Source organism: Zonotrichia albicollis, chromosome 21 (assembly GCF_047830755.1).
Source record: "Zonotrichia albicollis isolate bZonAlb1 chromosome 21, bZonAlb1.hap1, whole genome shotgun sequence".
Taxonomy (NCBI): Eukaryota; Metazoa; Chordata; class Aves; order Passeriformes; family Passerellidae; genus Zonotrichia; species Zonotrichia albicollis.
In genome coordinates this window covers 8,489,077-8,503,221 of record NC_133839.1, presented here as the reverse complement: position 1 = coordinate 8,503,221, position 14,145 = coordinate 8,489,077, and the positions used below count along the sequence as shown (strand labels likewise).

Here is a 14,145-nt window from a genome sequence, read left to right as displayed (position 1 = left end):
AAAAAAACCCCAAATTTTAAGTATTTTAATAGAAGTATTTTACTTTATAAAGACTCTAGTGCAGCATGCTTCCTTACCACTGTGTCTCACTACATAGAATTTTAAAAGCTCCATGGTAGTTGCAATCCCAGTCAGAATCTTGCTGATATTCTCTCTTGCCCTAAAAAAAATTAATAATAGAGGAAAAAAGAGCTTTTAGCTCTAAAATTAGGGGTTCATCAATGCAGTAGTTAAGGTTGTTGAAATTAATTTTGAAAATTATTTTCAGTTGTAATATCTTCAAGCCTTTGGGTAAATTGGAGCAGTAGCACACACGGACTGTTGTGGCAGAACCAATATCACCTGCTGAGCTCCATCCAGAATGCTCAGAAATTCCTTTCCTGCCTCAGGATTTCTTTTCCACAGCTCAGGTCATTGTTTTTGCATTTTAATAAGATTGTGTCACACACATCACTGTGCCACCAGTCCAGTGTGGATGAGAGGAAAAAGGACTTTACAAAATTAAGTGGCCACCAGGTTTTACCAATGCTTTGGTCCTCATCCTTGTGAGTTTGGGGCTTCCATGGCAACAAACATGCAGAAGCCAACAATTCCCAATACCATCAGTCCTAAATGGGATTAACTGCTTGGTTTGGCTCCAGAAGGGCTTGTGAGCATCGTCCTTCATTGCAGGCTCAGCACACAGAATAAATGTCACCTTTTTCCTCCTCTGCAGTGCCAAACAACCTGGTCCTGAAGCTGCTGACAGAGCGCCTGAGCTCCCTGGACTGCCTGAGCCATGGCTGGGTGCTCTCAGGCTTCCCCAGGGATGTGGAGCAGGGGGAGCAGCTGCAGAAAGCACAGATCAACCCCAACAGGTGAGGCAGAAACCCACCAATCCAAGGTTTGTTTGTGGAGAGATGCAGATCTTTGTGGTTTGTGCTGCTGCGTCTCAGTTTTGGTTTTCTTAGCAAGGAAAGGGGTCCTGCTCCTGGAGAGGAGGAAATAAAGCCTGGCCTGACAAATGCTCCAGATGGCCAAACTGTGGGAGAGAGAAGAGGTTTGTTGTTCTGGTTATTTGTTTGAGTTGCCTCTAAAGCCAAACCATAAGAAATGGATTAAAGTTTGGATTATAAGAGAAGATGTATTTTATTTGCAGCAGGAGGGGGGGATCTACATCTTCTTTCTTCAGCATTGACATAATACCATGGAAATATATTGGTATTGCAAGGAGCTCATTATGAGACTTTTGGGTTTTGTGAAATAATTAAAAACAACATGAGAATTACATTTTATTTGAGCTATAATGAATTGTTCAGAAATGTAATATGAGAGACATCAGCATCCAAAGAGAACTGTTACGAGTGCCAAGCAAATAAAATAGAGTTACTTTTCACAGCTGGTCCAAAGGTGGTGAGGATTTAAAGTGCTGGTGCACTCATCAGAGCTGAGAGGTTTTTCCATTCCATTCCATTCCATTCCATTCCATTCCATTCCATTCCATTCCATTCCATTCCATTCCATTCCATTCCATTCCATTCCATTCCCAGCCCCTCCTGGCTCTGTCTATCCCACTGCCTGGCACAGTGTCCATTCCAAAGGCAAACATTGGAAATTTGTGATTTTTCTGCTACCAAGGAAGATGTTCTTAAATAGCGGGATTTTTTTGAAAAATTCTGAAAAATAGTGGTAGGAGAGGTACATTACCCACATCAGTGTTTAATTTGGCAGAGTTCCTCTTCCTGGGTGATTGCCCTGGATTTTCTCCTGTACAGGGGTAGGAGAAGGATGGAAAAGGTTGGGGGTGAGTAGAGAGAGAATAGAGGAGGGTGCAGAGTGAGGGAGCTCTGCATCCATCAAGGTTTGATAAGGAAAATGTGTGAAAACAGCAGTAACTTTATTTGTCCAAAGTAAGACTTTGTGCATCTTAAACAGGAATCAATTGCATGGAAAAAAAATGGAGACAGAACCTCCAAACTTGTGTTGGACTCAGTGAAACGTAATTTCAAAGTAAGACTTTGTGCACCTTAAACAGGAATCAATTGCATGGGGAAAAAATGGAGACAGAACCCCCAAACTTGTGTTGGACTCAGTGAAACGTAATTTCCCAGAGATTATTCTTCTTGTGCATTTAGAAGGAAGGTGCAGAATCCCTGAGCACTCAGAGTCCCTGAGATCAGTGTGAATTCTGAGTGTGCCCCTGGTGCTCCTTCACAGGGCTGGGACCTCATCAAGGCAGGGAGAGCAGCTCATTATGGAGTTGGATGGGTGGAAATTCAGCCCTGATCCGTTTGCTCAGCCTCCCTTCACTTTAAAGAGCTCTGCACGTTCACATCCGAGTTTGGAATTTGGTCCCTGTTTCACACAGGGCTGGAAGTGAGGGACAGAAATAGGCACGGAGCTCCCTGATTGATCTCAGAGCTGATGTTTTCCATGAAGCTGAAGTGGTGGGGATGTGAGGCAGGGAGGGTGATTATAAACAAAAGGACACATTGCAGCACAGGATAGCAGGGCAGTAATTCAGTTTCAGTTGTGATGCTGGTTATAAAACACTATCTGCAGAGGTGGTGTTTCTGACATCAGGAGAAAAACCTGATAGAATTATAGCCTTGAAATCAATCTGGGAATAGGATGCAGAAATCTATAAATCAGACACAGAACAATCTACAAAGTCTCATTTTTAGGAGGGCTCAGTTGATGAAATTAGATTAAAATAAATTTACATATATATCAAGTTTATTATTAAAATCTAGTCACATCAGTAAACAAAATTATTTGTGAAAGAGAATGTTACTCTGCTTTTTGAACTCAGAGTAGACCTCTTTGGCTGATCAGAACACAGAGTTATTGTCTGCTTGTCAAGTCACAAATCTATTCCTTAGAGCTAATAAATGGTTAGTGTTCAAATACTATGTTTTATCTGACTCCCACCTCATAAAGCTACCACACATAATACTAAATTATACAGCATTGAGCAGGATCAGTCTCCTGACTCCTCCATCTTACAGAAAGAAAAACAAACCTAGTAATTGATGGTAGAAAAGAAGGAAAATAAAGTTATTTGAAAACAAACAAAATGGGCTATAAAGTTTGTTAAAATGTAATAATAAAAAAAACAAAACCCTGATGCAGCATCAGCTACCACAGCTGAAGAACTGCTCTGGAACAAAAAAGGAAAATAATTCAGTTTTCACTGAAAAAGCAGGAGGTTTGTTTAAATTAGAATTTGCAGCAGAAAAATTCTAATTTAAAGAAAGGGGTTTTCTGGGTTTGCTGGTGGAGTGGCACAGGAAAAGCTGCAAACTCTGTCTCCCAAAGAGAGGAGGGAGCTGCCCTGGGCTCCCCCTGTGGAGCAGCTCCTGCCTAAGTGGACAGGATCCTGCTGGCATTGAACCCGGGCAGCCTCCGGGGCAAACGAGGAGCTGGATCTGTTAATGGCCTCTCACCTGGGACTAAAGGATTAACCATTTACTGCCATTAACCTCTTCGTGCCCACCTGAGCAGGAATCCACAGGGCGGCTGCTGAGGCTCTGACACAAAGCACTGCCTTCACTTCTCACCCAAATGAGTGGTTTAGCTGTTTTAATTAGTGCTTAAGCAACAAAAATAAATGTATAATATAGCCATGGGTGGTTCTGTTGAAAACTCAGTGTAATATCCACCAAGGTGGTTTTTAATCCTTTTTCCTCCCTTCAAACTTGGAGTTAAATAAGATTCAGCAGCAGCAGGGTCGTGTTGTGAACCTCTGGTTGTCACCTGATCCTTGCTCTGCTGGGCCAGCTTGAGGCAATCAGAAATTTAAGGATTCCCTGAGCCAGAGGATCCTCTAGAAAACTTCTAATCACCCCTTCTTCCTTGAGTTTTAATCTCTTTTTAAACCTTTGGGCCACCAAATCACGTGGAAAGCAGTTTCTCATTTCACTGGGTGTCATATCAAAATACTTCATAATTTTTTTCCTGGTGCATTTCTTCTCTTGAGAAGCAGTTGCAGACATTCTGTGGTCATGTCCTCCAATATTTCTGATTTTCTAAGCCTCTTGTATTTGCCCTTCGGTCACCTCTTTCCCAGACAAAGAACCTTGATCTGTTTATCCTTTTTTTTCCTAGAAATCATTTCACTCTTTTGATCATCCTCTTCTCTCCCCTCACTGGGCATTCCAGCTTTGTTTTTTTTTGCTGAGGTGGAACACCCAGAACTGCGTTTGAGGGCAGCACTGTGCCATGGGAGGTGGATATAATAAACATTTTTATTTTGATCTTAACTCCATCACTCATAATTGCTGATATATTCTATCAGGTGTTACTGGGATAGATTTTGGAAGAACATCTTCTGTGAGCAGACTGTGGTAACTAAACATCGTGAAAATGCACCAAAAATGTACAAAGTGTGAAAAATCTCAGTTGAGTGGGTTCAAACTCAGAGAGATCTAAAGAGAGCCTTTAACTCCAGATTTCTGTGTTGAAGTTGGAGGCAGGTTTGTGTTGGAGCTCTCCTCAAACCCTCCCATCAGTGCCAAAGGCTCTGCTGCTGCCTCCCCTGGGATTGCCCTTTCCTCCTCCATTATTTCCTTGGTTTTGCCCTTCTGATCTGAATCCAGGGTCAGTTATTTTGCTTTTCAGTGTTGATTAATTATTACAAATAATATAACTGAACAGACAAAGCTGGGCAGGGAAGGGCTGAGCCAAAAGGATTGGCCTAACAATACATTCATAATATATTTCTAATTGCCATTTTCCAAAATTAAAGTTGTTTCTTTCCCAGTAGAGAAAATAAACAGCAACAGCTTCTCCAGTGCAAGCTTTCCAGCAGGGTTTTATTTGGTCTTGAAAATGATGTGGCTGTGTTCCCAATTATGTCATCTTTTTACATAATATATTTAAAGCTTCTTTTTCACCACACTGCTGAGAACATGTATTCAAACAGTTTAGGATAATGAAGTCCTAATTTCTAAGGAAGAATCTTTGAATGTGTTGAAAAGGGAGAAATGAGAATGGGGGAAAGAAAAGAGATTTTTTTGAGCTACTTGGTCTTTACATGGGGCTTTCATATTTCTGCAGCTGATCCCAATGTGGATTAGGGATAATAAACAGCCTATTAATGGAGGCCTGAACTAGGAAATGGAGTTGGAATCAGCAGTAAAATTCAATGGCTGGTGAAGGTTAATAACTCCATTACTATCAGCTCTATTTTTGAGCCGTTTGAAGAGCTGGGTGTTAGCCTTACCTTACTCCTCATTAATTGAGCTAATAGAACCCCAGTGACCCCACCATGCTGCCATTATCTGAGAGTTTACCAGACATGGACTGGAATACTTATCACTGAATATGTATTCCTCAGATTCATTTTTATATCAGAAATATTTTTTGTTAAAGATCTCCTGCCTTCAAGTTCCTATTTTGCCTTTTCATTTCTTTGCTGCTTTTTGCAACAGCTACTTATTTGGAAATTACGTGTAAATGACTTAATTAAATCCCTATCAAGGAACAAGCTAAATCCCAAAATAGTTGCATCAAGGAAACATGATAGTGATTGAATTATTCTGACATGGAAAAATCTTACAGAGCATTTTAAAAACTTTGACCTAATTTAAATGATGGATATTGTGTATTTATAATAGGTGTGGTTTGAGTTGATGGCATACAAAAATCTGATGAGTAGCAAAGAAGAAATGTTATATCTTATTTTCTCCTCATTTTAAGGCAAAAAAACCCCAAACAAAACAAAACAACGAGAAAAATGATGTGCTAATCAAGGGACTAAATCAGTATAATAAAATTTGCCTGCACCAGAGAGAGAAACTGGAGGAAAAGTCCAAGTGAAGTATGTAGGATTTGGATTAATTTCTAAAATAGAAAAATAATAGGCAGCACAATTCTCTGTTTCAATAATTCTCTTTTTTTTTTTTCTCAGCTCACTCTTCCACCATTCTGTGGCTGCTGCTTTAGTGACTCTTCACTCTCACTAATTGGTTTGGTTCCTTTTCCCTTTGCATTTCAGTGCTCCCGTTTCAGCTGGGCTCTTCTCCTCCATCCCCAAACCAAACAGGTTTTGGCAAAAACCAGGGGGCAGCTCCTGCAGAGCTCTGGGACGTGTTTATGGAACAGAAACTCTTGGAAGTGTGGTTTAGGTGAGGAATCCTGAGAATCAGCAGAGACACTGCCCTGAGGGTCCACAGCGCCCTGGCCAGGGGGGAACCACAGCTCCTCACCCAGCCAAAATCCCAAAGTTTGCTGGGCAGAATCTGCAAATCTTCCTCTCACCTGAGACTCTGCTTCACTCAGGAGTGGGATCTGTTTAATTCAATTTCTACTGCTGCAGCCTTTTCCAAATTACAGGACTAACTCAGTGATTGTCTTCTCTCTTGATGTTTGGACATTTATCCTGCTAGGGTTAGGGTTAGGTAAATGACTTAATTACAATCTTATATATTATAACAAGATTGTAATTAAGTCATTTTCCTTTGTCTCCAGTGCAAGAGGCACCGCTGGGCATGGAGAGATGGGCACAATATATTCAGGATTCTCCCATTCCCTTCTGCATCCCCTGCTCAGCACTGCCAGGGGTTACACCCAGTGCAAAAACTCACCCTCATTTTTTTGTCCACACAAACCCAATGGAAGCAGCTCCTGGTTCAGATTTAGCCAATCCTTCCTCTCCATTCTCCTCCTCCTCAGCCTGTGCTCTCTCTTCCCTCCTTGCACTCCTCTGAATAGAAGCTCTTGCTCTTAAATAATCCAATAGATAGGAAATTGGATGATTACAATAAAAAGATTATGTCACTTCTGCTGCACATCCTGCCTGACCTATATTGGTCCCACAAGAGCCTTTCTCTCCTGGGGAGAAGCATTAATATGCATCTTGAGCCAGCAATAACAAAACATCAAATGCAGTTTTAAAACCTTTCTGTGGGCTTTCTGTAGGATGCTGCATTTGCTGTCACAAGCTGATTTTGCTCCAACAAGAATGGGAGGTATATTTGGCTTCAGTTGTGGGAGGCAGGGATTATTTTTAGAAGTTACCTCATCTCATACAAGCTCCTTTTGATGGCTGGAGTTTGTGTGGTGAAATCCTGGATGCAGCAATTAAGGAGTGCTCTGATCTCAGCAAGCTTCCAAAGTCTCCAGGAAGAGGAAGAAGAAAAGCTTCTACTTCTAAGTCAGTATTTTTTATTTTTACTGTTATTTTTAAGGACCCAACAGCACACCCACAACCCTTTCATTCCTTTGCTGAAAGGAGGGAGATTTTCCTGCAGTAAATATCTCTCACAAATGAGGAAACATTGGGAAACCTGAAGATTTTCTATCCTGTTTGCCCTCATGTTGGATCTGTTTCTCTTGGAAGTTGCCACCAACATCAAGGCTGCATTTCTGAACTCAGCACCAAACTGGAGAGGGAAAATTCTATAAAAGCAGCAGAGTCTGGGCTAATTTTGATGGGGTTTTGGCACTGGTAGCAAATTTTAGACAAGACAAAGCAAGCCAGTCATGTCTCAGTCCAGTGACAACTTTGTGATACCAATATCTACAAATCACCAAAGGTTGTTCAGGGCATTCCTCTAAAACTCAATTTTGGTTTAAGGAATGGAGTGAAACAGCCAAGGAAATCCAAATGTTATTTTGAAGTGTTTTTGTAATGAAGATACTGATTTTGAAATATGCCTAGAACAAGAAAAACTTTTGCAAAATGAGTGAGGGAGGAAAACTTTAAATATAAAGATATGGCAGCATTTTAATTTAATTAACCAGAGCATTTTCTTTGCATTGGTAAGAGGATGTGTGTAGATAAAGCTGAGGAGAGTTTTGCATGTGTGAGAGCTGTAATTGAAGACATTTAGAGGCTGAGGAAGCACGAGGGGGAAGGAGGATTGGCCAGTGCTGTCCAGCATCTCCCATCGTGATTCCTTCAGTAGTGTGGTGGCTGAATCTGGCTGAATATTCTTCTGAATAAAGGCAGCAAGGCCACCCTTACATCTTGTACAGGTTAAAACTGAGTTTATGAACTCCTGGAATTCAGAATTTTTGAAAAATTGGACAGAATTTCAGAATTTCTGTAAAATGCATAATTTCTGCAAAAACATGGGCAGGATTTTTGTGCCAGCTGTGCTCTGATTTAGTGATCTCATTGGATCTAGGACTAATCCCAGAGTAAGGCTTTACTCAGGGCTCATGTGCCAAAACTGACCCATGCAGAAAACCCTGAGCAGAACAGGAATTGTGCTGCTTTTGCTTGGATTCTCCAGGCTGAAGGAAGACAAGTGCATCAGTCTGTAGCAAATATAATACAGTTTTGGTGATTAAAACTGACAAGGAATATTGCATATTGAATGGAGACTGGTTTGTCATTACCACGAGGATTAGAAAGTGTAATCTTCATTAAAACATCAGTGGATTTACTGCTGTTTGCCTTGGAACAAGATATTTGCTCAGAATTTTCTAGTGAGTAAATTTAGTGAGTGCAGGGCAATTGAAGAGAGGGGAACTGAATCCTGCCATGGTTTATTCTGCAGGAAAGATGTGGGAATGATCCCTGATGTCTGACAGAGGCGCTGGATCCAGTTCTATAGGCTTGGGGCACCTTCAGCTACATAAATTTATTAATCACTATCACTTAAATTGGCCTCCTTTGGCTCAGGTGTAAGAGGTTTGCAAGGTTCATATTTTCTGTCCCCAAACCCATTATGTTTGCAAAGTTCCATATTACAGAATGGTGTCCTTTGAAATACACTTTGTGAAAGACTTTTATCTATTCCACAGTGGCTTTTCAACATTACCCTTTCCTAAGGTTCTGTATCTCTTAGCTCAGTGGGGCTCTGCCATGCTTTGATAAAAATAATTCTTAAAAAATTGTGCTCTGTCATTCTCTTGACATAATGCTGATTAATATCCCACTGATATTCACCGAGTGAACATTCCTGTTCTGTTGAGAGACTGACCAAAGGTCAAGGTACAGAAGGTTAAAAGAGCAATGGTTTCATTTAACCTTCCAGTAAAAGCTGCTACTTCTGTGAACATAATTTAAGCTGATTTTCAGGTCAAGTCTGTAGGAAAGGTTCCTCCTCACATACTTGCAGTGAAATCAAAGGATTCATATTGGCCATGAACGTGCCCCAAAGTTAAACAGATACAAAATGAAGGAATAATGTGGTTTTTCAACCTTTTGAGTCCTGTGCACTCTTCAGTTTGAATTTTCTTTTTGAATACTTTGCAACAAGACACTCAACTGTCAAAGCTGGTGGTGGGTGTGGAGAACCTGCCATATTTCTGTAAAGTTTTCTTTCTCCTTTTAAAAGTACAGTTTTCTCACAGAACTCAGTCTCCAGTTGCACATTTCTAACTTCCATGGATGCACAGGTTTAACTGGCACAGGAACAAATCCTGAGCTTTCATTCCACCACCCAAAATATAATTTACATTTGGAAACTTGCTGCCTTTTTTTTTTTTTTTTGTTAGAAATATTACTGCCAGTCCATTACACTGAGCCTAGATTTTTATTAACTTTCTGTGAATGAATTGCTGGCATGCATTTTACTTTGTGATTATTAAAGAATTCAGCGTACTCCAGTTTTGTAATTAGAATCACAGAATCCTGAAGGTTAGAAAAGATCTTTAAAATCATCAAATCCAACCTTCCACCCAGCACCAATGTGGTATTCACCACTGAACCATGCTCCAAGTGCCACATCCACAGGGTTTTGAGCACTTCCCTGGGCAGCCTGTGCCAATGCCTGACCACCTTTTCCATGAAGAATTTTTTTCCTATTATCTAAACTTCCTTTGGCTCAACTTGAGACCATTTCCTCTGGTTCTTGCAGCAGGTGGGTGTTGCTCAGAAAAATCTTGTGATCCAACACAGCCAACCCAGTGATGGCAGGAGAAATTATTGGACATAATGACCCGGGAAGTGGAGGAATGAATTCAGTTCTTAAGGTCTTCTCTGTGGCTGCACATTTACATCTCAAAGTTGGGGATTTTGATCAGCACAGCTTCCCAACTGCCCTGTCTGCCAAATCTTGAGAGGAGCTTCCTTGGATTTAGCAATCATCGCCTTGTTTCACTGCTAAGGGCAGGAGAGCTCCAGCACCAGGCTGGATATTTGGGGTTAGTTCTTGTCTTGTAGGATTTCTTCCCTCCTGTGGTTCCTGAGTTTCTCCTGGTGGTGTCTTCCTCCACCCCATCCCTACCTGACCCTGCTCTGGATCTCCACTGTTGTTTTACCTTGTTGGTGGTTTGTCTATATTTGCTTTAACCAGATGCCCCTCTTTGCATGCAGCACTGGGACTCATCCCCTCTCTCCTATCAACAATAATTAGCCTTGTAAGACTAATGGAAGAAATCGTGTCTAATTACCCTGTTGAAGGCCCAATTATGTTATTAACATTTGTGGGCTATAAGCTAATGATGAGGAGAGCCTCTCATTTGCATAGCATTAAGTTAATTGAGCTGGAAGCTATGGGGTGGATGGCAGTGATGAGAGCAGGATTTTGTTACAGAATGGATAATGATGACCAGAGCAGGACGATTCACCTGACAGGTTTATTAATTAACAGCTATCTGATTACCTCAAAGAAATGGCAAGTGGCAGTGGCTTCTGAAGGAAGCTGCAGTATTTTTTTTAATGAAAGGTGCTCTATCACTGTGGATGTTCTGGGCTGATTTATGGTAATGGCAGTGAAAGCTCTTTCCTGGAAGCCAACACAAAAAGCTGTTCTGGTTTCCTCCCTGCCCTTAAAAACATTCTGCAAAGGGCTGATATTTGTGAATATTCCTCATTCTTGCATGGTGCACGGAGTCTGTGTGCTGCTGAGTTTGTGTGGTTGTCTGAACTATGCATTTGGAAAGTTCTTAATTGTTGGGTAACCTGGAAGCTTTGCCCTCAGAAGAACCAGAGGATTTGATTTTGTAAAAGATGTTTTCATTATGGTGTTAGGCAGGATTCTGTGTGTGTTAGTGGGGAAATAATAGAAACATTCAGCTTTTCACATTTTCCTGGTATGTGCAAGCTGCAAGTGAAGATGAGTGCCCTTTCCTTCAGTTTATTTCAGAGTACAAACAGTCATGCATAGTGGGTGGGCCTTTTAAGGAACAGGAGTCTTCATTTAAAACAGTTCCAAGAAGAAAAATCCATATTTTTCATTTTGTTAAACATCAGATTCTGTCTGATTAATTCCAAACACATTGTAATTCACAACAGGCTCAGACAGAGTCTTGTTTGAACTGGAGTATCTTTGAGGGGAGAAATCTCTCTGTTTAAAAGTTGCCTGTGCAATCAATCCAAGAGTGAATAACTTCCTATGCAGTTACTCATTATTAGACTCCCACACCTCAGTCATGAATGGATCTGAATGTCAAATACAGTTTCCAGTCAGCAGATCTTTTATATTTTCATCATCTACTCTGAAGAGCCCATTATTAAATCCCATGAGCTCCAGACCTGACCTAGTGACTGAAACCCTCAGTTCATCCTCAAAATACCTTTGACCAGGCACAGCTCAGGAAAAAAGAGAACATTAAAGATTTTAACCTTTCAGATAATGACTTTTGATCCATTTAACTGGCCTGGTGATTGGTGTGTCAATAGTAATAGACTTGTGAAGAGCAGAAACTTACAGATAAATTGTATTCACTGTTATTTTCATAGAATCATAAAATATCCTGGGATTGAAGGGACACACAAGGATCAGGGGATCCAACTCCTGACCCTCCAGACACCCCAACAATCCCACCATGTCCCTGCTGTCCAAATTCTCCTGGACCCATTCCCTGGGCCACCCTCTGGGGGCAGAACCTTTTCCTAATTCCCACCTGAACCTCCCCTGGCACAGCTCCAGCCATTCCCAAGGATTTATATGCAAAAAGTTTCCCTGTATTCTGCATCTGGCATTTGTTGGGCACCAAGGAGCTGAGAACATTGACCTGATGTTGGTTGAGTTGCATAGAGACATTGACAAATCACCACAGGCACTGCTGGTCAACAGGAGAAGAGAAGAAAAATGAAAAATCAGAGTTGAGGGAAGTGATCAGGGGGAACAGCTCCTGATCTGAGCTGTTCAGTGGTCCTGGCTCAGAGCTGGCAGGAAGAGCAGATTCCAGGGGATTGAGGGTTGATTATTCCATGGAGCAATAATCTACATCAGTAATCTGAGCTCTTGTGGTCACCTGTGTGATGTGGAGCAAGTCAGAAGCATTTATGTGACATTTCCTCCATCTCCTTCCAGCCTGTGATGGTTCAGAGCCTGTGGTTGTGTGGAAATCACTGGGAGAGGTTGTTCAGGACAGGAGCACAATGAATAAAAGCCTTTAATGGAATTTAAGCCCTCCATCCTCCTCGTCCTCATTAGCTTCCTGTAATCACCAGCCCACACAGTCAGTGTGCATAGAAATATCTTTACCATATAAATTAGATTTTCTGCAAGGTGTTCTGTGGTTCACCACAGTGCCTGGCTGTGTGGAATAGACAAACACAGATCTGATAGAGCAGGAATTATGTATTTAATTCAGAGTTCTGTATGGAGTGCTCATAAAAGCTTGATCATGATAGAGGGGCCAATAAACATTTGGGAACATAAATATTTCTGTAGGAAATGGCTTTGTGAAGCATTTAGTTGTTGAGTAATAAGAACAACAGAGAAAATCAGAGTCACAGAAGCCTCTAGGTGCTGATCTGATGGGTTATATATGTTGCAATGATAATCATGGTGAGGGAGAATTTTTATGGGACCAGTAGCAACAAATACATCGAGTCCTGCCAATTTACTAATGAATTCATTTTTCTTGTGCTTGCCCCACTTGCTATCCCTGCTGTTCAGAATTCAGCTTTAAACCTGAAAAGCTGTGGATGGCACCTCAGAGCTGCTCCTCTGAGTTTGTGTGAGCTGAGTGTTTGAGTCTTGGGCCATTTCTGGAACATCCATTACTTGTGTATTTAGGCACCAGTCCAGCCAGACAACACAGGGACATATATTTTAGGAAAGCACACATCAAAAAGTGTTTTAAATGGCCAAATTGTAGGACAAAACATTCTGGCAACACAGCTGGTGCTCTGTCAGTCTGTGGGCTAGAAAATAAGAAGAGAACCTGTAAGGAAAATAAAAGCAACCTAGGAATAGCTAATCAGGTTAGAAAGGATGTTTTGGCTGCAAGGATTTTTAGGGCTGCAGAGAAAAATTGAACAAGATTAAAAAGTGTTTGTCCATCCTGTCTGACAGATGTGGGGGAAGATGGGATCATTTGTTACTTCTCTGTTTTTCCTCTGAAAACAGCAGCAGCAATGAGCTGGCAGGCACAGTGAAATGCAGTTAGCAAAAGTAATGGGAGTTGAAAGTTTGACCTTTTGTGATGGAAATTTGATATGAAAAAAGGGTCTTTTGATAATTTCTCTATCCAATCAGATATGGGAGATGTCTTGATCCTGTTTCCTTATTTGCATGCTGACTGATCTCATTTGAAAACCCAATCATTCAGAAATATTGGGACGTCAACAGAAATGTTACAAACAAGAAGTTGTTTTATCTGAAAGGTCTGCAGGATGTCATCTCTTGTTTTTCACTCCAGTGGCCTGATCTCTTCTTCATGATTCCATGTTTTTATTGGCAGGATAAGTTGAACATATTGAAATGCAAATAGCCTTTTCCACATTGAACTGAAATATGGGAGTTTTTTTCTGTGTGATTGATTGTATCCAGGGCACTTCAAAAGACACAAAGAAAATACTTTCTGCAGTGCCTCTGATTCCTTGACATTGCCAAGTTCTGACGTTTCCTGTTAGCAATCATTGGCACAGAGTGATTCCTGAGCCTGCTCTCACCTCTGCTTTTCTCCCATGTGATGCCCACAGTGCTGCACACTGTTCCTGAAACAGATCCTGAGCTCGTTTTCTGCACAAACACTTCTTGTGTTACAACCAACACTCTGTTGCTGTCCCAGGTGCTGAATGTCAGAAACGTAATTGAACGGATTTTACCAAATTGCAGATTTATTTAATCCTGCAATGGGTACTTCAAAGTCCCCCCAGGATCACATCTAGTGTGTAGAACTGTCCTCATCATTATCTGGAAAGTCAGATTTCACTGCCCACTTAGGTGAGTTTAGAATCAACTTTATCTCTCAGACAATTTAACCTTTCTATTTTCCAGAGCAGGCAATCCAATTTCCATTTTCCTCAGCCTC

At 41.1% G+C, this 14,145-nt stretch overlaps 1 protein-coding gene across 9 annotated transcripts in view; it reads left to right on the top strand.

Annotated features, from left to right (window-relative positions):
• The window catches only part of AK8 (adenylate kinase 8), a 69,389-nt gene that overhangs the window by 42,020 nt on the left and 13,224 nt on the right, over positions 1–14,145 (top strand). For 8 of the 9 annotated variants that reach the window (XM_074556256.1, XM_074556257.1, XM_074556258.1 and 5 more), the window contains one exon: positions 716–857. In XM_074556256.1, coding sequence (XP_074412357.1) covers positions 716–857 — 142 coding nt within the window. Of the gene's footprint in view, positions 1–715; positions 858–5,977; positions 7,194–14,145 lie in introns of those variants that run through there. The other variant, XM_074556260.1, reaches the window with a different exon arrangement.